The 27652-nt window shown below is 42.3% G+C and overlaps 1 protein-coding gene across 1 annotated transcript in view; it reads left to right on the top strand.

Annotated features, from left to right (window-relative positions):
- MALRD1 (MAM and LDL receptor class A domain containing 1) overlaps positions 1-27652 on the top strand; it is a 438556-nt gene that overhangs the window by 52555 nt on the left and 358349 nt on the right. The window contains 2 exon segments of the mRNA XM_030549280.1: positions 4471-4644; positions 8418-8538. Coding sequence (XP_030405140.1) covers positions 4471-4644; positions 8418-8538 — 295 coding nt within the window.

The raw sequence follows: 27652 nt of genomic DNA, 5'->3' as shown, positions 1-27652 counted from the left end.
ATGAGCATAAGGATGGGGTAGAGGGCGGGACATATACAGTTTTCCTCTTGCTTGATGTCTGGGAGTTGGCCAGTCTCCAGTCTAGCTTAGAGCAATCTCAGCCCATTTTACTTTTACACTGGGGCTACTCTCCTAGAGACTGTGGACAGCCAAGAATAGCCCTATCCATTCCCTTGGGAGTTAGCCTAGCACACCTCACAGATTGGCATAGAGCCTTTCTGTCATCTCTCCCCCAGCCAGGAAATCCCCTTACATTGACATCTCCATCGTGGGAGTTCCATTGCTATCTGTATAAATGTCTCAACACATTGTGAATCATGCTGAATGTTAACTGGGGGGTGTTCAGTCTAGCACTACATGTAAAAAATACCCTAACATTTTAATTGAAAATAATTTGAGGGGATGGCTTTTGTATGTTGATCAATGCAGTGTTTGACACATCATCAGTATCCACTAAGCACATCATAGTCAATCAACTTGCACAACCTGGGCTCAATCTTGCAGCTATGCAGGGGAGTACAAGAGCAATTAGCAGTAGAGAGAGGAATGAGATGGCAAGGAGGACTAGGAAGCCAGCAGTGAGAGAGAAATCAGCAGAGTTGACAGTCAGGAGTTAGGCTGGTAGAAAAATGGAAAAACAATTTTGTGAGAAGTTTTGGAAATTTGAAGTGTTTGAAACTGAACTTTTTTTGTTTTGTTTTTTTCTTCCAAAAATGATCACAACATATATATTTTTCTTAATTTTTGAAATGTTGAGGTTTTTTCCCCCCTTTTTGCCACAGAACACAGAAAACACTGTAATAACAATTAATATTGTGCAGGTTTTAGTGGGAGAAGGGAGAGTTTCACCCTGCCCCCCATCTTTAACTTTTGAAAACTCTTCAAACTTTTGGGAAATTATAGACTCACAAAGTTACAATATTTCATTTTTCCTTTTGCCACTGTGTAACTTTTCTAAAGATGAAAAGTTAGAGTGGAAAAAAAGAAAGTTGTGAAAACCTCTAAAATCCTAAACATCATTCATTCTATTGCATTCACTGCTGAAAAAGGCAAAAAAAAAAAAAAAGTGCAAAAATAAAATGTCAAAATTTTGACTTTTTTTCAATTTTATGAAAAACAAAATGAAAATTTCAAGATGAAATACTTGTTTTTTGGTTTAGGACTTTCTGTTTTGAAAAGTAGAAGAATGTCAACAAAAATGAATGGTTTGCAATGGGGTGTTAGGGAGAGAGTCTCATACTGAAGGAATCCTACCTCAGCAGGATCTAGGGATTTTAGAGCCTGTTCATGCCAATCTAATGCTTTCACCTGTCTAAAAGGGGCTAGAGTGAGCACGAGGAACTCCCCTTTTAATTCTTGCAACTTTACAGAGTGCAATGAGTCAAATGAAAACCATTCTCTGAGCATCTTCCCCCATGAAATGAAATAAGAGGGCCAGAATGTGGCTGTAAAGCATTGCCAGCATACTGTCCCTGCAGGAATTCCTGGAGGCATTGTATCTGAGATGGGCAGGGTGTCTCCCAGAGCACAGGGGAAGAGCAGGTGCTAGTTATATCCTTTGGAAGGTTCAGCTTGCACTCCTCCTTGTGTGGGGCCAGCCTGCCCACTGGTGCTGTGTCAGAAGAGGGACGCTGCTCCGCCATCTTCACAAAGTTTGATGTGACAGATGACATTAAACTCACAGAACGCTAACCCCCTTCTATACAAGAACTGGGATTGTGTGCAGCCACTGTACATGGAAGCTCCCATCCCCACTTTGTACACCGTTGTGTGGCAAGGCACAAGAGCCCTTCCTTCACCTGCCTTAAATTTTAAAGCCTGCTAATATTTTCAACTAAAATGCTAATCCTCCTAGACTTGCTCCCACCAGTGTTTACAAATCATCCATCTTTAGAGCAGCTTTCCTCCAGAGAGGTAGCAAGTGACAGTATTGCACATTAACAGCTTTAGGACATAGTTTAATTTACAGTAGGGAACTAAGGTTGAACAGTTAACAGTGAACATTAATTTACAAAATTGTGGAAAACTTATGAAAGCCCAGCTAGTTTGGTTTCTCCTTTGTGAGACTTTGATCAGAGGCAGATTACCGTTTTGTGGAGCACAGGGCCAGAGAAAATGGGGGATGCTCCCCACCCCTTCCGCCCGCAGTCCCCACTGCACCCCACCAGTGTTACTGCCGGGGAAATGAGGTTGGGGCACAGGTGCTTGCCCCATTCCGCCCAGGCTTGGGTGAGTGGCAGGTGGCAGAGTGCCCCTCCACAGGCCCTACCCCATGATCAGGAATTCAACATGAGTACCCTGTGACTAAAAGGCCATGATATAAGACTGACAAACCCACATGTGGAAGCTTTGCTGTGGGGTAGCTGAGCCAAGGTCTTGCTTATACTTTGTGTTGGTCTTTCTCTATTAATAAATGAGACCCTCTGAAGGGGGAGCCTCTTTAGTAACAGAAGACCTGCTTGGACTTATTTAGACCCTGGGGAAGAGGAAATCAAGGCAGAACTCATCCAGATCTCCATCTTTGACAGCAAGGGGCATAGATGGATGGCCTGCACCATGACAGTCCTGTTTCCCTGAACACAGTGGGAACAAATAACAGGCAGTTTCCTTGCTTGTTGTTTCCCTGCCTGTCTTTCTAGTCATTGCTCTGCTCCAGAAAAGCACTCTGTCTCTCTTAGCTTTCTCCTAGGGCTTCATTCACACTGCTTCTCCTCCTGTCTGCTTGCATTCTGGTCCTCTTTGCTGATGATGATGCACATAGCTGCAACTAAATTAATGCCCCAGACCCTGTATACTCAACCAGTCCCAGAGAAAACCCTCTTATTGTCCCTACGTTAGTTCTAGCTTCCTGTGCAGCCCAACGCCTTAGGCGGTGGCGTCTATTAATTCAGCTGTCTTACTCAGAAAGGGGCTTAATTGTTTCTTCCACTTAGACGATGTCTACAGTACAGACTTCTGCCAGCATGGTTGTGCTGATCAGGGGTGTCATGAGATGTGATCCCTGACACACATAGCTATGCTGGCAAAATCTCCTTGTGTAGATACAGCTTACATGGGCAAAATTGTATTTCTGCTGATATATCTTATTTTGTTTGGGAGAACTGGAATAAACTCTACAGGTGAAAGTTCAGTTTTGCCAATATAAGCTGTGTCCATACTAAGATCACTTTGCTGGCATGGTATACTAACACAGCTATACTGGCAGACTGCTCCTAGTGTAGACCTGGCCTTAGCCTGAATGAAAGATAGTTACCCCACTTGTCAGCTTCAGTGAGATCTGTGATTGCCTATAGACCAAAGACAGACTTGCTGGCAGCCACCAACCCTCTCCAGAACAAGAGTGCTATGTAGTAGTTAACATAAAATGGTCTGAGTTCTTTACATCTTTTTGCTTACAGCCTGTAATTTAAGAATAGGTAAATTGGAGAACATTTTCTATGTAATCTGATGATCCAAGGAACACTGTGGAAACTCAGCACAAAGAATGGATAAAGAACTGGAAAACAGATTGTTTAATAGCCAATTATATTCACCAGCTGAGTATCGCTTCATTTACATTCAGTGATTATCAACTATCTAGGGCTTGCAGTGAATGGAGAGTTTTGCAGTTGGGGGATTCTAGCTTTTCAGTATCTGAAAAAACGAAAAAACTTATGAGAAGAAATAAGATAAACGTAGTTTCTTTGAAAATTGTATTTCTCTCCAGTTCTTGTGATCAGAATGGTTTTCGGAATACTACTTAATGAAACTAGGCCAGGATATATGAGCCAACAATCCTAGTATTACAGTACTGTCTAGAGGGCTAAAGAGTTGTCTTCTGTCTTCCTGGTTTCCATGCCTGCCACACCAGTCTTTCCAGCTGCTTCAATCCTGTTGTCCCCTCTTCCCAAGCTTTGACCCTGCACTTACATTTCAGGGAACCAGTAGAATAATTTAAAAAAAAATCCTCTCCCATAATTTTCAGCCCCTGGAAGGTTTATGGAATTGTCCCTAAAAACTGAGGATCAGATGAAGACTGGGGATGCATGTGGTATTTCATGGTTTTACATCATTCTCTGACTTTCCTTAAGCCTGGCTTAGTCTGCCTTTTCAGGTATTTCCCCCATGTCTCAGGGTACAGTTTTGAAAACAAAAATTATTTTTGGTGGAGTTCTCTGATGGGAGCCCCCAGTGAGGTAAGGGAAATCATAGATAGATGTCTATAGATTATGATGGAAATACATTTTTAAAATCATAGTTACAAATTTTTGTAATTGCTTTACCTTTTTTACACAAATTGCCATCCTTTCGGATCCTATATGTTCAAAGTGTGTTTCCTGTATGCCTGCTGCATTTAGACCTGTGGGTGTGTAAACAATAGTGATACTGCATATGCAAAGTTAGTTTATATTATAATGATATAAATCTATATTGAAATTGCTGTATGTTGGCAATCTCTCCAACACATTTAATAAATATTTCTTTCAACAGATAATATTTTGGTATCAGTTGTCTCAGAATTCCCAGCTCTCTGTCTTTAAGAGAACCGTCCTTGGTGAGGATTTGCAAAAACTAAGCGACATGACAGGTTTGTCCAAGAGGCAGTGGACTAAAGCAAATATTCTTATAGAAAGCAAACCTGAGGAAATGTCACCACCTTTCCAGGTAACTGTACTGGCAATTATATTTATTTTGCGTACAAATAGTTATTCCAATATGGCTTTTAGAATTAATTTATTCTCATAATTTAAAATAATCTGTGCTTACATTTTTATAAAGAATTCCTTTAAGCTTTTTCTATAGATGTGGAAATAAAAGAGGAATGTCAATGTTTCAGAAGTTTATGTATTAAAATCATACATTTATGATGAAAAAAATGGGATGAGTATTTGTGATACAGTTGTGGATATCATTCTGGGGTGTTCTAATAAGACTGTTGTAAGCAAGACATGGGAGGTAATTGTCTCGCTCTACTCAGTACTGTATTTGTGAGGCCTCAGCTGGAGCACTGTGTCCAATTCTCAGTGCCACACTTTAGGAAATATATGGACAAATTGGAGATAGTCCAGAGGAGACAAAAACATGGTAAAAGGTTGAGAAAACCTGTTTTATGAGGTGAAAAAAGTGGGCTTGTTTAGTCTTGAGAAAAGAAGACTGGGGGCAGGGTTTGATAGGTCTTCAAATATGTAAAGGGCTGTTTTGAAGAAGATGGTAATCAATTGTTTTCTATATCCACTAAAGGAAGGACCAGAAGTAATGGGCTAAATAAGCAGCAAGGAAGATTTAGGTTAGACATTAGGAAATACTTTCTAATTATAATGGTAGTTAAGCTCTGGAATAGGCTTCCAAGGGACATTGTGGAATCCCCATCACTGGAGGTTTTCAAGAACAGGTTGGACAAAGACCTGTCAGGACGGTCTAGTTTTACTTGTTGCTGCCTCATCACATGGGGCTGGAATTGATGACTTCTCAAGGTCCCTTCCAGCCCTACATTTCTATAATTCTATGATTATACGCAAAAATTAGCAGCTAATGATGCTGGCTACAGGGAGGGTGAATGCAGGGTCCTGGACATTTCAGTCAGTAACAATCAATACTTGCAGCATTGATCTCCTGCCACGGGGTTTAGTTTGATTTTCAGATTATCTCATACCTGTATTTAATTAGGTGTAGAAAACAACTGTTGAATCACTCATCAACTAAAATGTAAAGCATTTAGCAAAGCAATCTTCCTGTTTTGGTCTTTACATTTTGTATGCCACCTTCATAATAAAAACTGTCAAACTATGGATTACAGCCAGAGTCCTCAAACTTTTCCATAAGGAGATTGCTGCAGAGATATCACAATTGATTAGTTGTTGAGCAACTTTCCGCTCATTTCAGGTCACTTGGACCACTTCACCTCCCAGTCATAATTGATAATGTGCCTGTGGCTACTATAGTAAAAATAGAAAAGTAGTACAGGGAAAGTGTTTGCATCTGTTCCTTTATTTGATGCCATTTAGGATGTGCAGATGAGGAGGAGAGTCAACAGCATGGGATCAGCAAGTGCTCCATGGTGAACTTGTAGTCCATAGAGCACAATTTGAGAACCTGGCTTACAGGGTTTTTTTTCTATTTTTATGGTACCACCGTCAGATCTCTAGGCCACTACAAAATTAATGTTTCATTCATGCTCACACATAGGATACATCCTCAGTGTTGATTCTGCAAATTGGTCATTAGCTCCCGCACTAAATATAATCCTTCATGTAGCACCGTAATATGGAAAATACATTAAGTTTCCCTCATGGAATTCTTTTTCATACTGGGTGATGCAAACTGTTGACTCTTTAGCAGAATCGAGGAATTTAATCAACCCAATTTCTGCTGTGCAGGATGCTGTTTGAACATCATTAGAGGTTAACAATGTGCTTATTTTATCAGATCAGTACCAAGAGGACAAAAGCAATAGTATTAAGCATTCCCAAACCAGCAATTATATATTGCACACTTCTTTAGTGTGTCAGTAATTTTCTTATATTAGAATTAATTGTCTTCACATTTATGGGTTTTGTTTTTATCATTAGATGTCTCATTAATATTAGAAAAAATGTGCAGTAATTTCACGTTTCATTCCATATGGACATGGAAATTCTTGCCTCTTTTACTTTCTGAAAAGAGGCCATTCAGTGATACTATTGCCGAATAACATTAGAATCACTTCCTGCAATGAGTCTTTGGAGAATGTTGTAATGACCTCAAACTGAAAAGAGATCCTGTTTTGGAGCCTACCTTATTTTGACAATTATTCTAGTAAAATCAAAGTAAATTATGGAACAGAGATATAGATAGGTCACATATAGAATACCTGATCAAACTGGCTTATATAGGAGATCTCTACAAATTTTATTTACCCATTTAGTGTATCTAAAGTCATCAGCTCTCCTAGAAATATTGTGCCCATTCCTAAGAGTACAGTATGGTACTAGAAATCACATTACTGTGCCAGTCAAACTCTGGGCCCAACATACATTACAGAAGTATGGTCTTTGGGGATCGTATATCAAATGTCACCATGAAAACTGCTCTACAGTGCTGCATTATGCTATCATATCCTGAGGTAAGATCCACAGCAAGCCTCCATTGGTACTTCCTGAAATTCCAGTGCTACATCAGTTTAGGAAACATGGATTCCTCAGCTGAATACTCTCCTTTCTGGATATGGTCAGAGACTGAAATATAGCGATTCCCACCAATAGGCACAAAGGGCCAGGCTGAGAGTTAAATACCCCCAGAGCCATGACACATCAACCATGGGCACTCAGTTTTGACTCCAAGAGTGGGACAAAGCAATCTCCCTTCAAGCACACGGTGGGACATAATCATACTCCATCACAAGTCCTGCATGTCTTTTAGCACAGAATTTGCCTTCTAGAAGATATAGGGGCAGATCTTTTGGTAGATTTGCATCACTCCACCAGCATAAAGTCGCCATTAATCTGGTTGATCTGGCCATATGAAAATTCCTCCTGCATGTGGGCGGATCCTTGGGTTATATAGCACTGCCACAGTAGCTCCTACACCACTCTTAACTGTGCAGGGGTATGGCAAGAATGTGCCAATGCCCCAGTGATTCCTGCCAGCTGGAATGGCCCCTTGGAAACTGTTTGCCTTTATTTTGGATCAGGCAATTGATCTGGGGTGCTCTGAAAATTTTTCATTTCATGGCTGGACAATCGTGTGAACATGTCTTGTTTCATGAATGTACCAGCCACCCACCCCCCCGAATATTTTTATCATCCAGAAAACTTTTTAAAATAAGCTAAGAAACAAAAACTATGTTTCACATCTGTGATATCCTGAATGAGAGATTGTAGTTAAGTGAATCAATATAGCCGTCCAGTGACTTTCAGGTATGAGATATGTTTGGTTTTGTTTTTTACCATGCTACCTGGCAGGGAGTTTGGGGCACTGTGTGTTTAAAAGTATCTTTTTTATGCACACATTACATGGTATGTATTTCTTATATGGAAATGTCTTATTGATCTCAGCAGACATGGTATAAATGAACTCATGTCTCAATTAAATTGAGTTGTAAACCACCACATTTGGTTACCCTGAATAGCTTGTTTAAAAAGGCATATAACTTAATGGTTCCACAAGGAAGACAGTACATTCAGAAAATGATGATTATTATCGCTTAGGGTTGAAACAAGGTTGTTTAGGTTCCATAACTCTCTGTAAAAGTAGTTTATGTCTTTGAGAGTTTAGTTGTAAGTTTCTGCCTTGAATCTTACCATGCTAATCTCGACCATATGTTTCACTGGCTAATGGCGTTCTTCAAAACTGTGATGGTTGTAAATGGTATTTACTCTCCATACAGATACCGGGCATTATAAAGAAACAATATTTCCTTTTGTAATGTCAACTTTAATAAGGTTTCTTTGTCATTATAGATCATTTTACAAGCCACTGTTCTATCAGAGAATGCCACTGTTGCTATAGATGACATCAGTATAACAATGGAATGTGGTATTGCATATAAATCAATTTCAGATACCAGCCAAGAAAGCAAAGGCAAGTTAAATTAAAGCAAGCAAATTGAAAAAAAAAATAGGCTTGAAGGACAAAGCATGGTGTCAAGCTAAATTTCTTTTCTATGCGTTGTTGTTCTTTCACAAAAAATATTCTTCTTGTTAATGTCATTTTGTGGTTTTCCCCTAACAAAAGAATTAAACAATGAAATAACTAACTTGATTTTCAGATATTTTTAGTCTTTTATTGACAACTAATTCCAGAATAATTTGAATTAGACATTACAGACATGCAAATCATAAAATTCATACTTCAGAGTTATGTGGCCTTGTTAAAGTCAATGAATGTGAAAAAAGATGCTACAGAAGTAGCTTTAAGCTGTATGGTTATATAGACACAGACTAAAAACAAGTACTGTATATACTCGATCATAAACTGGTTCATTTATAAGCTGACCCCCCCAAAATGGATAAGTAAAAATGGAAAAATTTATGACCCGTTTATAAGCTGACCTTATAATTTAGGGGTCAGCAAACTTTGGCTGCCAGGCCATCAGGATAAGCCGCTGGGGGGCCGAGATAGTTTGTTTACCTTGTGCGTCTGCAGGCACAGAGGTAAACCTAAGTAAACAAAGTGTCCCAGCCTGCCAGCTGCTTACCCTGACGGGCTAGGACAGCAACTGGTGGGGAAATTTTTTTGTGGGAGAGAAGCTGGGAGTCAGGGGAGAAACCCCTGTGACCACCCCCCACATGACCCCACCCCTAGCCTTGGACTCCCACACTCTCCCCATGCCATCCCTTCCCACCTTATCTGGGGAGGGCCAGGGGAGGATGTCTCTGGCCTGGCTGGAGCTGCTCCGACAGGCCGGGCAGCGTGGCTGCAGCCTGCTCCGGCGGGCTGGGCCAGGCGGCGTGGCCACAGCATGTTCCAGTGGGCTGGGCTGGGCGTCCTGGCTGCAGCTTGCTCCAGCGGGCCAGACCGGGTGGTACGGCTGCAGCATGTTCTGCTGGGCTGGGCTGGGCTGGGCGGCACGACTGCAGCATGCTCCAGCGGGCCAAGTGGCGCAGCCACAGCCTGCTTTGGGGGGTGGGGCCAAGCGGCACAGCTTCAGCTTGCCATCCCCAGAACTGAGCTGCTTTAGAAGCTAGGGGGGAGAGCCGCGTGGCCAGAAGTGGAGACAGACTGGCCCTGCTTCTTCCCTTCTGTCTCTGATTGGGGGAGGGGCTGTGTCCAGCAAGAGTCTCTAGCGCGCCCTGCAGGCAGGGGAGCACCAGCAAAAGTCTACAGCATGGTTGGGATTCTGCTACCCGAGGAAGGTTGGCCGGGGTAGGGGAACGCAGGCCACCCAACTCCACTGCTTTCACCCAGGGCCCTGACAATGGCGAGGTGAGGGTCCCGCCACTGGGTCAGCGGGGTCCCTCTGCAACACGCTGACCAAATAGACTCCCCACTCTGTGCAGTTCTGTCCCTGGGCTCCTTCCTACCCAGCCGCTTGAGTGAGTCCCTCCAGCTCGTCCAGGTACTCAGCTGCTGGCAGCTTCAGCTCCCCCTCTGTGTCAGGCTCCTCAAGTTCCTCCGGGTACTCGGCAGTGGGCAGTCCTGATAACCCCAGTCCTTCCTCCAGGTCAGGTTTCATCTGATCCAGGGCCTCCCCTGGCACGGTAGCAGGGTCTGAAGGGAGCAGCCAGCGGTCCGTGTCTGCCTCCTTTCCTGGTGCTGCCCTGACTGGGCTAAGGGCCTCACCTTTTGTACTTCCTGTTCCACCCCTCCCCTTAAGCTCGGCCTGGCCTGCCCACTTAGGCTGAGAGCGTGGTTCTTTACCCTCAAGTTCAGAGGGAAACCACCCTGGCTCCCTACAGCATGTCACTGTACAACACTAAACAATTAAATATGGTTCAGGCTCTTCAGTCCAGAGACTTTGGCCTTCTTAGTCTAATGACAACAATCAACATTAAAAATCTTTAACTGTTTATTAAAGATAGAGAAAAGGAAAAGCAATTAAAGCATTTGAAATGTAAAATATCAAATAAGGCGTCCATTTTAACAATATTCTTTATTCCCTTTAGTTGTTGAGCTTTTACAGTCTTGGATGGTATTAACTGTCTTTTTGGAACAAGAGAAGCTAGTTGAGATGGTCTTGTTAGAGTCCAATCCCACTTCCTTGGAAACAAAACAAGATAAACATGCACAAGACACAGCAAAGATTAGAAAATTTAGCTTCTGTCTCTTGTGACAGGAACTTGACGAGGGCAGTCAGGACCAAGGGTCAGAGCAGGGGCAAACCTGAGGCTGGAAGGAAAGATAATCAGGGTCCAGGCCAGCATTAATATCAAGGGTCAGAGTCCAAGTCAGGTTTCAGGGACCGAGTCAGAAGGCAAAGTCCAAATCAAGCTGAGGTCGAAGCCAGGAGAAACAAATGATCATGGCAGCTACAGGAGATCCACACTGGACACTTACTGGATATTTCCTAGAATTCCCCTTAGGTTTATATAGGGCGGGGAGCCTATCAGGAACTATGAGACTGCTGCCTATTAGATGCTTTCTGGTAGGACTTTCCATGGTCCGTTTCCACAGAAGGTTGTGGGCAGTGGAGAACAATCTGGTTACAGCTACCTCTGGCTGGCAGCATAGAGCCTGGCAGCTCTGCCAGCCAAGGTTCTAGACCTGTGAGGTCTTACATCTTGTGCTGACTCTTGCTTGAAACCTTGTACCAGCATTGGGCTGTTTAGGGCGTGGCTTTTTGCTGCCTCTTTGGTCACAGGCTCACCTCATTGTTGCGAAGAGACAGAATTGGTTGGCTAAGCTAGACTCCTATTAAACAGAAGGGAGAGATAGTAAAGAGAAGAAATAAGGTGTCGGAAGAAAAATAATACATGAAAGGAAGTGGTGAGAGCACGAAAACAAGTTTCTCATTCTAGGAGTTGTTCAGGATTTAGTTGAAGCTGGTGGAGTTGGTGATGCCATCTGGATCTCTGCCCTGGTCTGGTCAGGACATCTGTCAGGATCAGGGTGATAAAGGCCCAGTGGTGCCACAATGGGTTGTGTGGGTGGCAGCCATGACTGTGAAGCTTGCTCCTTCCAGCCCATTGACCTTCTAGCCTAGCACCAGATTCCTGCTATCCAAGTCTTTTTTTTAAACCCTTCTCCTAAGGAGGTAATGGGCAAAATAGTTCACCCCCTTGGTTATTTTGTCCACCAATTAGGCCTAATTTATGACACACCAATTTTGGTCCACTGATTTCCGATTCCATTTGTTTACCAGTCACAATCTTAACCTGGTCCTTGGGTGGTATCAGTAGAACTTTTCATTTGGACTAATTCAGGTTTCCTGTCTTTAACTTCACCTGATTTTTATAAGCAATTTTATGTAACAGGCTGAGTTGGATTTTGGTTATCTTGGACAACTTAGGACAGGTCTATACTACAAATTTACTTTGGCACAGCTGCACCAATTCAGCTGCGCTGCTGTTGCACATCTGTTGAGGATGCTCTATGCCAGTCGTGGGCAACCTGTGGCCCGTGAGAGTAATCTGCTGGCGGGCTGCAAGACAGTTTGTTTACATTGACTGTCCGCAGGCATGGTCTCCCGCAGTTCCCAGTGGCTGAGGTTTGCCGTTCCCAGCCAATGGGAGCTGTGGGAAGCGGCAGCCAGCACGTCCCTGCGGTCCACGCTGCACAGGTCCCATTGGCTGGAAACGGGAATCATGGCCACTGGGCACTGTGGGCAGCCGTGACTGTGGACGATCAATGTAAACAATCTCTCATGGCCACCATTGGATTACCCTGTTGCAGACCACCGCTCTGTGCCAATGGGAGCTCTCCCATTAGCTTAATAGCTCCACCTCCCTGAGAGGTGGTAGCTCGATCAGTGAGAGAAGCTCTCCCATCGACATAGCGCTCTCTACACAGTGGGTTAAGATTGATATAAATACATCGCCCAGGGGTATGGATTTTTCACCCCCTGAGCAATGTAGTTAAACCGAAGTAAGTATGTAGTGTAGACCAAGCTTAAAGAGTATAGGCCTCTGCACCTCGGTGCTTTTGAAAATCCTGTCTTCAGACTGTAAGCTTTTCTAGGCAAATACATAATTTACTATGGTGCATGGGATATCATGGAAAATAATAATACACAAATAGAAGGCTGCTGTCATCTAGAAAGGAGAATAACATTAACTGGATTTTTAGTTCACCAAAGATGGTGTGAAAAAGTCACTTTATATAAAACTGATTCCATCTGTGTGCACTATTATATATGTAAATGGTGAAAAGAACTTCTCTCTCTTTTTTTTTTAAAGAGGAAGCAAACTTTACAACCACTGAATCTTCATCCCTTTATTGCCCATGGGGTTATTTACCCTGTGAAGATGGAGCCTGTATTTCATCTGACAAGTTTTGTGATTTCACACCTGACTGCTCAAATGGGGATGATGAAGCCAAATGCTGTAAGTGAAAACATATTGACTAGTAACTCATGCTGTAAGGACATATATACATACTCACTGGGAGTCTACTGGCCAGATTTCCATTACTTCATGAATAGTGTTATTTAATCAAGAGTAAATACTCCGCAGATGCAGTGCTTTCAATTTGAGTCTATATTGATGTCTCCTTTGTACTCTTTGTGCAGCTGCCCTGTTAAAGTTTAAAACAGAAAAGCTGTACACTGACTTATCAGCAGAATAGAGCTGTTTAAAAAAGTGTTTTATTTGACAGCACCTATAATGTAAAGTACTAGATACAGTTTTATGCTGGGCTCAGAAAATTATTACCATGGTAGTCAAGGCCAGATTTTTAAAAAATGAGCACACACAGTTGCACATGTCTAAGTTTCACATACAAATGCTACAATTGGATTTGTAAATCTAATATTTATGCATAGACGTGGCCATTTAGAAGCATATACAGCTGCAGTTACTCAATTTGCACAAGCAATCATGGTTGCATATGTCAACTTTCAAAATTAGACCCTTACTGTTGACTTAGTTACTGACCATGTGGTTATAAAAGTCCATGAGACATGATCATTATGCCAAGTTACCATGCATTTGCTTATTTTTCCAAAGGACATATAGTCACAGATCCATAGGATCAGTGCTACGCCCTCAGCTTTGCTTGGAAGAACCTCTTCTGTGTGCCAAATTCCCAAGGGAACTCAGTCTTCCTTCAGGGTAGGCTATGCAGCCTCACTGCCTCCTAAAGACTGAACTTCTGGGGCTTCAGCACTTCTGCTTCTCACCATGAGCTCTGTTCAGTGAATTCAACTGAGAGAGACTCCTGGTAGAGACTAGTACACTCTTCAGGGATTAATGCACTTCACCAGATATTTGCAGAGACACTCAAATAGCATTGTCAAAACAGTAGGGTTTATTAGTCAGCTAGAATATAGCATAGGAAGTCCTTAGGTTAGCACAAAAAAATGTAAGGTAAAGCATAGCCCAAGTCCATTCTGGTTAGCCCAGAGCCCAGCGAAGCTGTAGTGAACTCCGTGTTCAGGCTCTGTCTGTCTCTCAGTTTGATCTTCTTAGTTAGTTCCCAGGTGAGAGCTCCCAACTGTTTACAGAAGCTAACTATTGTGCCCCACCTCACATCTTTCCAGTTCTTTATTCTCAAGATGGTGGATTTTGCTCAGCTTCTCTTCTGAAGGTGGGGAATCCATCTCCCTCTAGGTCATAAGTTGCTAGGGGCCAATGTTCCGGTGATTGGATTTGCCATTGTCTTCTTGGATTCTCCATTGACATGGGGTCAGCCTCAGCCAGTTTTTTTTTAATGACCCATTCAGGCTCAGACAGGTAGGTGACATTCATACCTATGTCTCTCAGGCCTTGGCTACACTCACACTTTACAGCGCTGCAACTGGGGTGTGAAAAAACACCCCCCTGAGCGCTGCAAGATACAGCGCTGTAAAGCGTCAGTGTAATCAGGGCAGCAGCGCTGGGAGCGCGGCTCCCAGCGCTGCATGCTACACCCGTAAGGGATGTGGTTTACATGCAGCACTCTCCCAGCGCTGCTGCTCTCTCCCAGCGCTGCCGCTCTGACTACACTCACACTTCAAAGCGCTGCCGCGGCAGCGCTCCCGCAGCGCTGCCGGAGCAGCACTTTGAAATTCCAAATGTAGCCATACCCTCAGACTGGCCTGAGAGCAAACAGTCCTTCCCTGCCCCCATCACTGGATAGCCATGAGGCACACATAGGATTAATAAAATATTACAGAAAATTCTCACTTCATCACAGGTAGTATAAGCTATACTTAGTAAAAGATTATTGGAAAATATATCACAATTTTTTTTTGCTAATTAAGTAAAAGACCAGTGCAAATATAGTATTAACATTGTATTATCTAAGAAGAAGCTTGTAGTATTCTCTTACTCCATATAGTGCCATGTGTTACTCAATATGATCAGAGCTACAATGTAACATTTTGCCGCAGTTGTAAATATGACCCAAAGGTGCTACTTGTTAATTATCCGTTTTGGAGAGGGAATTTCATAGTTGCTGCTCATGAAAATGATCCTAGGACCAATGCAGCTACAACATTGCAAAGTATTCCAACAGACAGATGAAATGAGGACAAGTACTGTGGAATCTTCTCCATACAGTGTCTTCTCCCTCCCACCGCAGTAACCTTTAATCCTGCAACATCCCCACAATTCTAGTGCTTGGACCTCTCTTGAATAAAGCAGTTGTTCTCAATTTTGCAATGATTTGTAACAAGTTGTATTCAGGGTTTGGGGCTCCAAAAGATGAATGCACTGGGCTAGAAACACACTTTCTCTCTCTAAAGACCATGTTCTCAAAGATAGAGATAAAAAGGAAGCAACCAGCAGGGGTTAACCAGAGGCATCTGCTTTCTTCCTTTAATTGTGGGAGAATTAAAGGCAGTTGTGTTTATCACAGGACTCCAGCAAGGAGAGCAGGTGAATCCTGTTCCTTTAATGAAAGGGGATGGAGGAGAGATATCTGGCTGGAGTGAATACACTATTTTTCCTTACGCTTATTCTGTGTTATTTTGAATTGAGTAAAATGAAGAGAAGTAACTAGAAAAAGCTCAAATATCTGAGACCTTTTTTGTTTCATTTGTGGAGATAAATATACTGTAAATTACTTCCATTAAAAAAAATGGATCACCTGATGATTACCTGTTCTGTTCATTCTCTTTGAGGCACCTGGCATTGGCCACTGACAGAAGACAGGATACTGGGCTAGATGGACCTTTGGACTGACCCAGTATGGCTGTTCTTATGTTCTTGTTCTTAATCACCCTGCAAATTAAAGTGTTTTCAGAAGTAAAACTCCAAGCATTGATGTGTCACTCAGCATTTGTTCTGGAATAAACCTTGCTCTCCCACTAGATTGTAGGAGGTGGATAAATGTTCGCAAAATAACAGAAGGAGACCATTATGCTAATTTTCACTCAAAGATCTATTTGGGAGTTTGAATCTCTGGATTTCCAGGCAGTGAATAACTAGAACATTCTTACATAGATTCATAGATTCCAAGGCCAGAGGAACCTTTCTGATCGTCTACTCTGACCTCCTGCATAACACAGATCATAGAACTTCCTTGAATTAATTCCTGTTTGAACTGGAGCATCTTTTAGAAAAAAAAAATCCAATCTTCGTTTAAAGATTTCCAGTGATGGAGAATCCACCACAACCACTGCTAAGTTGTTCCAATGATTAATTGCTCTCAATGTTAAAAAAAAAGTACCTTACTTCTAGCCTAAAGCTGTTCAGCTTCAGCTTCCGGCCACTGGATCTTGTTATATATTCTGTAGCTGGATTGAAGAGCCCTCCCTCTGTTACCAAATTTCTATTCTCCATGTAGGTACTTATAGACTGTGATCAAGTCAGACCTTACCCTTTTTGATAAGTTAAATAGATTGAGCTCCTGGATTTTCTCTCTATAAGGCATGTTTTCCAAACCTGCAATTGTTGTAGCTCTTCTCTGAACCCTCTTCAGTTTATCATCATCCAAGTTGAAGTGTGAAAACCAGAACTGGACACCCTATTCCAGTAACCTCTTATCAGTGCCAAATATAGAGGTAATATAACCTCCCAATTCCTACTCACTGTTCTCCTGTTTATGCACTGAAGGAGGTTTATGTGGCCACAGTGTCACACTGGGAAATTATGTTTAGCTGATTATCCACTATGTTCCCCAAGTCTTTTCTGGAGTCACTGCTTCCCAGGGCAGAATCCTCAATCTTGTAAGTATGGTCTGTATTATTTGTTCCTAGATGTATGACTTTACTTTTGGCCATATTGAAATGCATATTGTTTGCTCGTGCCCAGCTTACCAAGTGATCCAGACTACTCTGTATCAAAGACCTGTCTTCTTCATTATTTACCATAATTTATTTACTATTATAGACAATTCTACCATTTTCTTCTAGTAATGGAGCAACACTATTGTTAGGATTCATTTTGATCCTAATGTATTTGAACTTCTTCTTACTGTCCTTAACTCTGTCATGGATTTATCCTTGCAGTATTTCAGTTCCCTTATCAATTTTCTACAGTTCCTAGCTTCTAATTTATGCTCATCGCTGTTAGTGTCCCCCTTTTAACATTTGTTTGTTTATATATCATATATAGTTGTTTTCACATCCCATATAAAACAGGTTATTTTTAACCAGTATGGCCTCCTGTCTGGTTATGGGTTTGGGGAAATTTAGTAAAATCTTCTTAAACTGTTCTCAATTTTTCACATTTTTCTGTTTAACCTCTGTGTCCCAGTTGATTTGACTCATTATTGTTTTCAGCTTTGTGAAATTGGCCATTTTAGCGCACTGTGTGTGTGTATGTGTGTGTAAATGGGCCTTTCAGTCCTCCATATGTGTGTTTGACTTTATTCTGTTTCCATCTAACAAATGTGACTGAGTCATGATCACTGGCACCTAAGCAACCACAAATTTTAGTTCTATGATCAATTCCTCTTTCACTGTCATGATGAGGTATAATGTAGAATTCCTCCATGTTGGATGTAATATTTTTTGTGTTAGGAAATTATCCTCCATAATTTTTAGGAATTCCAAGAACTGTCTAGTACTGGGACAAGACCTCCAGCATTCATCACTCAGGTTGAAGTCCCCTATAATAATGATCTTTTCCCCTACACATTATAATAGGTAGGTGGTTAAGGAGCCATTTATCCTGTTCTCTAGTGTGATTGGGTGGTCTGGGGCAGTCACTAACTAGTATTCCATCTTGTGCTTTATCTGTTAGGACATTGATCCACAAGCACTCAAGGCCTTTTTTGTTTTTGTTGTGACTGACTCAGAAAGAGTCATTGCCATTTTTTACTTTGAGTGCCACATCCCTTCTTCTTTTGCCTACTTGAATCTTCCTAAATAGGCTTAAATTGAGTTTAATATCCCAAACATTTGAGCCTTCCCTCCAGGTTTCAGAACTCCTTTTGTTTATTACCCAGACTTCTAGCATTGGTGTATAGGTAATTAAAATATTTCTTCTCTTCATGCCATTTAGTTTCTTAATTGATTTTTTTGATAAATGAGTGGTTAGTTGTTCCCACTTTTCACCCTCCCCTTTCATTGTTTGTTTAATTCACCTACAGTGTCAAAGCATTCCCTGCATTATTGGAGTATTTCTTAGTCATTCTTAGGACAATATCCTGCCCTTCATCCAGGATGGAAGTCCTGTTAATCACAAGGACCACATACATGGACTGCAGCAAAGAATCCTGTGAGACTAACAGACGTTTTGGAGCATGAGCTTTCGTGGGTGAATACCCACTTCGTCGGATGCATGTAGTGGAAATTTCCAGGGGCAGGTATATATATGCAAGCAAGCTAGAGATAACGAGGTTAGTTCAATCGGAGAGGATGAGGCCCTGTTCTAGCAGTTGAGGTGTGAAAACCAAGGGAGGAGAAACTGGTTTTGTAGTTGGCAAGCCATTCACAGTCTTTGTTTAATCCTGAGCTGATGGTGTCAAATTTGCAGATGAACTGAAGCTCAGCAGTTTCTCTTTGAAGTCTGGTCCTGAAGTTTTTTTGCTGCAGGATGGCCACCTTAAGATCTGCTATAATGTGGCCAGGGAGGCTGAAGTGTTCTCCTACAGGTTTTTGTATATTGCCATACCTAATATCTGATTTGTGTCCATTTATCCTTTTCCGTAGAGACTGTCCAGTTTGGCCAATGTACATAGCAGAGGGGCATTGCAGGCATATGATGGGGTATATTACATTGGTGGACATGCAGGTGAATGAACCGGTGATGGTGTGGCTGATCTGGTTAGATCCTGTGATGGTGTTGCTGGTGTAGATATGTGGGCAGAGTTGGCATCGAGACTTGTTGCATGGATTGGTTCCTGAGCTAGAGTTACTATGGTGTGGTGTGCAGTCACTGGTGAGAATATGTTTCAGGTTGGCAAGTTGTCTATGGGCGAGGACTGGCCTGCCACTCAAGGCCAGGGAAAGTGTGGGATCATTATCCAGGATGGGTTGTAGATCCCTGATGATGCCTTGGAGGGGTTTTAGCTGGGGACTGTATGTGATGGCCAGTGGAGTCCTGTTGGTTTCTTTCTTGGGTTTGTCTTGCAGTAGGAGGCTTCTGGGAACATTTCTGGCTCTGTTGATCTGTTTCCTTATTTCCTTGTGCGGGTATTGTAGTTTTGAGAATGCTTGGTGGAGATTTTGTAGGTGTTGGTCTCTGTCTGAGGGGTTAGAGCAGAAGCGGTTGTACCTCAGTGCTTGGCTGTAGACAATGGATCATGTGATGTGCCCAGGATGGAAGCTGGAGGCATGAAGGTAGGCATAGCGGTCAGTAGGTTTTCGGTATAGGGTGGTGTTAATGTGACCATCACTTACGGGCACCGTGGTGTCTAGGAAGTGGACCTCCCGTGTAGATTGGTCCAGGCTGAGGTTGATGGTGGGGTGGAAGCTGTTGAAATCGTGGTGGAATTTTTCCAGAGTCTCCTTCCCATGGTCCAGATGATGAAGATGTCATCAATGTAGGTAGAGAAGGGGCGTGAGTGGACGAGAGCTGAGGAAGTGTTGTTCCAGGTCGGCCATAAAAATGTTGGCATATTGTGGGGCCATGCGGGTGCCACTGATCTGGAGATATATATTGTCATCAAATTTGAAATAGTTGTGTGTGAGAACAAAGGCACAGAGCTCAGCAGCCAGTTGTGCTGTGGCATCATCAGGGCTACTGTTCCTGACAGCTTGTATTCCATCTGTGTGTGGGATGTTTGTGTAGAGAGCCTCTACATCCATGGTGGCTAGGATGGTGTTTTCTGGAAGGTCACCAATGCATTGTAGTTTCCTCAGGAAATCAGTGGTGTCACGGAGATAGCTGGGAGTGCTGGTGGCATAGGGTCATACATGGACTGTGGGTAGTAGCTCTTGAAACCCAACAAACTGCACTGAAGATGGTTATTTAAAAAAAAAAAAAACCCTCACAACCTAAAGAGGAGCTGTTCCACAGCACGTCTCATCCTGTGATGCATAAAGTGTTGTTAAAGGAGAACTGAGTAGTTTAGAGTATGTAAAGAAAGCTTGTAAACTATATATAGATCCAAACCAAATCCTACCATCTGAACCAAGAATGTAGATTGGCATGAAAGTTTGCAGCTCAGTTTATCTCTGTGATGGGCCAGATTTAAACTCTGAATACCCCAAAATTTGTGAAGATTTGTCTTTGGATTTTAGTCTCTTCCTTCCTCCCAATGTCTAGACTTTGATTTCAGAGCCTTAGAGAGAAGTGCAGCTTTGGGGATTTAGTTTGGGCTTTTCTTTCCAGGCAAAGAAATATTTCCAGCACAACTGTAACTGACTTACTATTGAGGGCTAATGTTACTTTTTATAATATTAAGACTAGCTTTGTTAACCTTCAAGGTTTTTTTTGTTTGTTTGTTTTTTTTACTGTCTTCTAGACTTGTTCCAGCTCACGAATAGACCTCCCAACAGTCTCAGGTTTTACAGGGCAGTCCCACTTTTACCTCCAAAACCCTTTTCACAGTTGAAGCAGAACATTTTCCTCATTCAGAGCTACCGATTTGAGAGGGCCTCAGAACTAAGTGGTATCACGACCTGGTGGGTGGGGTCACAGAGTCACTCAAGTTTGGCCTAGGAATGGGTGGCTGAACCAAATTTGATTAGTGTTACGACCCACTCCTCCATCTCCGATGAGATGGATAGGCCAAACCTGAGTGGCATGGTGTCCTGCCTTAACCACTTGAAATATTGGGAAGTGTGACAGAAAAACAGTCCTGTTTGTGGCTAAGAGTAATTTTGGAATAGAAAAAAAAATGAAACCCTGCATTTGCTGGGAGGGAGGATAGGGGAGAGATTTGGCTGGAGAAAAATACTACTGGGGTCCTAGCTGGTCCAGGGAGGAGAAGCATGGACCCCTCATCTTCCCCCTTAGCAATCTCATGCATAGACAAGGCTTGAGCAAAGTGATGGCCCCTTAGTTGCCACCCCCCACTGCTTGATGGCTCATTTGATGGTCTGCACAATTGCCTTATTAACTTGTGAGAGTAGAGATGTGTTACAGTGCTGCTCCTGGTTGTGGGCTCTTTTCTTTCCCCAGTCACCTTTCCCCTGGGTTGTGTTCTGTCTTCCAGCTCCTACTGCTTATTTCCTACTTAGCTATGCATTTTGGCAAGTGCTTTATTAATGGTCTAGGAGGGTTTCTCCTGCCCCCTCATTGCTGATGGGCAGCTAGTGATTGTGGTTTTTGACCTTCCTCAGAGCTCACATGAGGTTTGCCTAGGACTGAGGTACAACTATTGACTTATTTGTTGAAGCTTAATTAAGGTAGAAGGAGGTCAGAGTTACTATTACAGTCCTGGGCACTGACTAGGTGGTGTTTGACTGGACCCTTGTTTTTTCACTGCATGGTAAAAAGCACCCCTTACTTCCTCCCTCACATCTGGAAAGGGAAATATGGTCTGGGCAGGGCTGGCGCTTCCATTTAGGTGGCCTAGGCAATCGCCTAGGATGCCAGGATTACTGGTGGGCAGCATTTTGCCGGAGGGGGCAGCAGGCGGCTCCGGTGGAGCTGCTGCAGTCGTGCCTGCGGAGGGTCCGCTGGTCCGCGGCTCCAGTAGAGCTGCCGCAGTCGTGCCTGCGGACGGCCGGCTGCCCCCGCGGCTCCAATGGACCTCCCGCAGGCACCACTGCGACAGCTCCACCGGAGCCGTGGACCAGCGGACCCTCCACAGGCACGACTGCGGCAGCTTCACCGGAGCTGTGGGACCAGGGCGCGGGGCGACGAAATTGCCGTGCGCCTAGGGCACTAAACCCCCTAGTGCCGGTCCTGGGTCTGGGCCCGCTTGGTCCTGATCCTTGGGTGGATTTTCACAAACTCATGGATTTTTAAGGCCAGACAGGACCACTGTGATAATCTAGTCTGACCTGCATAACATAGGACTTCCCTGAATTAATTTGTGCTTCAAGTTCAATAGTTTAACTATACTTAGAAAAACATCCAATCTTGGTTTAAAGATTTCTATTGATGTAGAATCTGCTACAATCCTTGGCCAATTGTTTCCATGGTTAATATCATAAAGATTCATAGATTCGTAAAGTTCAAGGCCAGAAGGGCCCATTAGATCATCTGATCTGATCTCCTGCTTCTTTCCAAATATAGAACAGAAATATTTATTGAACACTCATTCCTTTTCTGAATCACTATTAATATCAAATAATGAGCCTATACCATTGCTAGGATTTATTTTGTTCCTAATATACTTTAAAAACTCCTTATTATTATACTTAGTCCTGCCAGCCATGGATTTTTCCCTGATGTCCGTAACTTCCCTTATCCATTTTCTACACCTCATTTCTAATTTATTTTAGTTTTTCTCTTTCCCTTTTATCCACTTATTAAATGTTGATTTTTTTATTATTATTTTTAATTCTAATAGCTGGATTTGCTCCACTACTAACTCAAAATGGGCTTTTAGCCACAGTTGTCCTCTTACTTGTTTGTTGAATCTTGGTATTTCAACCATCTAATAAACTCCTTTTAAATAGATCCCAATTTTCATTCAAATTTGTGTCTAAATTTTTCATCTCAATCAATCTTGCTCATGTTTTTCCTCAAATTTGGGAAATTATCCATTTTGAAGCACCAAGTATATATTGCTGTCCTCTGTTTTGCCACAGTGAATACTTTCAGGTCATGATTTCTTGTCTCTAGGCAACCACCAACTTCCATCCAGTGGTTGGTTCAGCTTTATGAATATTATTTGATCCTTGGATGTGTAAGCAGGAGATTATTGAGTATGAATAGAGCTAATACCCTAATTTAAAAGACTGCAATTATTTCTCATCTGGATTTGTCTGGCTTCAACTTCCAACTGTTGTCTGCTAGATCAAAGAGCCCTCTGTTATCAAATTTCTGTTACTCATGTAAGTACTTACAGACTGTGATCAAATCACCCAATGACCTTCTATTTGAAAGACAGATTGAGGTCCTTGAGACTCTCACTATGAGACATGCCTTCCAATGTGCTAATAATTTTCCTGTCTCTTCTCAGAACCCTCTCCAATTTTCCAGTCTCCTCTTTGAAATGCAGATACTAGAAATGGACACCGTATTCCATTAGTGGTCTCATCAATGCCAAATACAGAGATAATACCACCACTCTATTCCTACTTGGTATTCTCCTGTTTATACATCCAAGGATTGCATAATATACATCAACACTATCATCTTTATCAATGAAACTTCTAATTGCATTAAAAAGGCAAGTTATTTGACAAGATTATTTCATGTGAACCTAAGTTGATTGCACTTCTTTTATCCTCTTTTAAATCTTTATTAATCAAGTCTTGTGTCAGCTGTTTCAATATTTTGGCTGGTATTAAAATCAGGCTGACTGGCCTATAATTACTTGGGTCATCCTGTTTACCCTTTTAAGATATTGGCACAACGTTCCAGTTCTCTAGAACTTCCCCAGTGTTTCAAAACTTATTAAACACCAACAATAATTACCCAAAGAGATCTTCAGCCAGCTCTTTTAAAACTCTTTGATGCACGCTATCCAGACTTACTGATTTAATAGCTGTTGTTTAACATCCTCAGTTATTGAAGCAGCAGGCTAGCGACAGCCTTCTCTTAAGGATTGATTTGTTTTTATGGCTGTTTGTTTGCAAACATATCCTGGTGAATAGTTTATCTGGGGAGAAGCAGTTCCTCCAGAGATTGTGATTTTGTAACTAAGAAAAATTAACTTTAACCAGATTTCTGTGTTGGTACAAGGTCAGTATGTTTATGTTGTGAGGGTGTTTATACTAAAGCAGACTAGTTGCAACAAACTGAACAGTCAAGAGTTTCTCTGCCAGTGAGGCAAAAATGACCAATTAAACCTTGCAAAAGGGCCATTATGGTATCCTGTATGTTGGTGGCAAATGTAAAACTGGTGCTTGGAATGTTCAAACATTATCTGAAATAGCTACAGTCATTCTCCTCATCAAGCCCTTGAACACTGAGGTGTATGCTGTATCTGAAGTTCACTGGCATGCAAGTGGTGAAAAGAAAGCTGAGGAGTCTGATTTTGTTCTCAGACTACCACAGTGGATTGCTGTAGCCAGCAGTGACCATTCTACTTTTACCCAAAGCCCAACAGCATTACAGGCTTGTTATTAGCGTCCAGTTCCATGATGGCTGTAGGCATCTTACCATCACTGCAGTGTTTAGTCCCACCAATACCAAGTCCAACAACGCAGCTGGAGATATTTTTAAACCAGAAACTCCAATCAGTCTTTAATAAAACTCTGAGAAGTGATGTCATTGTGATCCTGGGTGACTTTAATGCGCAATTAGGAAAGGCTAATGACACCTGTGCAAGTATGCTCAGGAAGTTTGGTATGGGCAGAAGAATAGGAATGGGCAGTGACTGCTGGAATTTGAGGGTGCCTATGACATGATGATCAGTGTCTTGCTCTTCCATCACCCTAAGTTTCACAAGCAGAACTGGTACAACCCAGATTATTACAGCAGGATTGGTATTGATCATGCCCTCATTCACAACCATTGGCAGGCAACAGTTATGGTTGTATGAGTACCCAGAGATGCTGAACTTGACGTGATCATCAGCTTCTGCTAACAAAAGTGTGCCTCCAACTTCAAAGACCGTTGCCAGCTCAGTGGTGGAGCCTCAGCCCTTCAAACTTCATCCATAAATCAGGGAGGAGATGCTCACAGCAGTTGGAGCTAAGAAAAAAGTGAAGCTACAATTTGAGTCTTTAAAGACACTTTTCTTGAGAGCAAAAGCAAAGGCTTGATGAATTTGACTTCAGAATGTCATCAAGTCATTGCATAAGAAAGACAAAGAATCCTCTGGTCAGCTCAGACAGCCAGCTGAGAACAGGCTGCTGCCAGGCACGGTCTCCACAACTTTTAAATCAACTTTGCAGCTGCAAGGGAAGGTGGGACCAGCTTATCCAGTAAAGAATTGGGATGACAGCATCCTCCAGAGTCTGCATGATCAGTTGCATCAAAGGGAAGATCATTTCAAGATACTCCACGATTGACTATTGTCTGTAGTCCGTCTTCCACTTGGAGAAGAGGAAAAAGTTCTAGAAGATCCATCTTCCTTCAACCAAGAAGAGATCTGGATCATAGTCCATAAGCTGAAGTCTGGGAAATCACAAGGAGTCTGTAATGTTACCCCCTGAATTGCTGAAGAAAGGTGAGAGTATTATTGTACCATGGCTACATAGGCTTTTGCAGACCATCTAGTGCACTGATATCATCCCTGATGACTGGAGGAAGGGGGTTATTCTGCCTGTGTTTACGATAGAGGTACTACTTTCTTCTTGGTCCCAGGGAAAGTATTTGCTTCCCTGTTAATATCTCAAATCAATTATTCACTTTGAGTATATGCCAGGATACTCAGTGCAGCTATAGACCTGGTTGTTCCACTGTCGACCAGATCTTTACCTTGAGATAGCTTTTTGAGAAGATGACTGAATTTAATAAACTGTGACCATCACTTTTTATAGATTTCCACCAGACTTTCAGCTCAGTGCATTGAGCAAGTTTGTGTGATCTGATGAGGCATCTCAGCCTCCCTGGGAAGATAGTGTCACTGATAAAAGAGCTCTATAATGGGATGGAAAGCTGCGTTCCAGTCAATGGCACATGCAAAGAACAGTTTCCTTCCTCTACAGGAGTTCAGCTAGGCTGTGTTCTGTCATTATCATTGTTTAATATCAACTTAGATTGGTTGATGGAAAAGCTTCAGGAGGCAGCTGTCGGTGGCATTGAGCTGAACATGATTCTGCTTCGAGATTTTGAATATGCCAGTGACATTGTCTTGTTGTCTTAGTTTGGTGAATCGCTTCAGCTGATGGACAATCTGGTCAGGCAAGGAGCAGTAGTCATTGGTCTGCTTATTAATCTGGATGAAACTAAGTCCCTGGTCATTTCCATCAAACTGCCTCTCGCTCCAGATTACAATGAGCTCAGATATTAACCTGTCCAAATGGCCCATCGAGCAGATGGCAGCTGTCAAATATTTCATCAGCATCATAGACTGTCCTGGAAGATGCTCAAAAAAAGTGGATGCTCGTAAAGTAACTGCTGCTGCCATATTTCAGGCCCTTCAGTGGTCTCTGTGAGGCTATCATGACATCAGACTTGCTACAAAGCTATAGATCTATAGAACTACAGTTCTAGCAACTGTTTTATGGAAGTGAAAGTTGGTGCCAAGGAAGGCTGAAGAACCAGATTGACAGTCTTGATTCTTGTTGTCTCAGTCAGCTGTTCCATACCAAGAGGCAGGACAAGATCAGAAATGAGGATATTCTAAGCCAAACTCAGCAACCTCCTCCATTAGCTCTGGTCCAGTTTCTCTTGGCTTTCTTGGTATGGATATAAAAAAATGGAAGATCAATGAATTCTGAAGTGTATGTACCAAGGAATGCCACTACATGGCTGGTGATCACATGAGCACCAAAAGCATTGATGGTGTGACACGATTGCCAGTGGTGGACATATAATTAAACTATCTTAAGCACCTTGCTAGATTGATCTGGGGGCACTCAGTTTGCAAGGAGGTCACATACCTTTGGGATTTGCGATAATGATGAAATCTCTGTTTATGATGCCTTATTCATTGTGGTGTCTAGGCCAAATGAGCTAGGATATTGTGCATATTATTTGAGATTATTTGAACTTGACACAGTTAACATGTTCTTGCTGAGAGATGTCATAAATGATTACACTTTTGCACTGAATAGGTCAATTTGTTCATTGTTAATTGCAGTGCCAGTGCAAGTAACTAGAGAAATGTAATCCTGGTTTGTTCTGTACAGCGTCTTAATGAAGCTCATAAATGGAACTGGGCCTGAACTTTACTGCCAGCTCTGAATTCAGGATAAGAACAATCCCATATTTTAGAGGACCAGAATTTAGTGTTTATATTCTCCCAATTAAGCAGAACTGGATAGGAACTGCTCTTTGAACCAAGATTCTAGGTCTGGATCCTGGGTTTTGGTTCTGGCCCAAAGCTACTCGCATTAGACTGCAATATTAAATTTCCTATGCTGCCTGTCAGAGAGCTCCCTGTTTGAACAGAATCTCAATCAAAACCCTTAATGAAACAAGCAGCTTTAGTACATGTTAAAAAACCACTAGATCTTAACATGAATAAAACCAGCATCTGCCATTATGCTAACTAGAAGCAAACAAAAGTATCCTAAACTCATTTCTTGTGGTGCCACTATCACTAAATAGGGCACAGGACAGAACCCTGGCCCTTGGTGGTGTATTTCTACTGAATAGGAGCAGAATTTCTCATTGTATATTCCCTTGTAGATGATACTGGGAGAACTGCACCAGTCAAAGTATCACCCTCCCAGAGCACTTCTAAATGCTGAATTGTATTCAAGTGCCTCACAGTACTAAATAGAGTAATAGCTCTTTACAGTCATCTCGTTTTATTCCGACCCTTGATCTTAAAGGGCTTTGGATTAAAAAGTAATCATTTTAAAGTACCTGTCATTATGCTTAATCTCCACTGTAGTCAAATGTCTAAAGAGCAGATTTGCCAAGAGACACTGCTGTCCAAGGCGCTGATCCTGCAAATGTGTAAGTAACATTAGTCTTATGAGTAATGCCACTGAATTCGCATGAGCAATGAACATGTATTGAGTTTTGACGCATAAGGGCCTGATCCTTTT

The sequence above is a fragment of the Gopherus evgoodei genome, chromosome 2 (assembly GCF_007399415.2).
Source record: "Gopherus evgoodei ecotype Sinaloan lineage chromosome 2, rGopEvg1_v1.p, whole genome shotgun sequence".
In the NCBI taxonomy this organism is placed as follows: Eukaryota; Metazoa; Chordata; order Testudines; family Testudinidae; genus Gopherus; species Gopherus evgoodei.
This window is presented reverse-complemented; position numbering and strand designations above follow the sequence as displayed.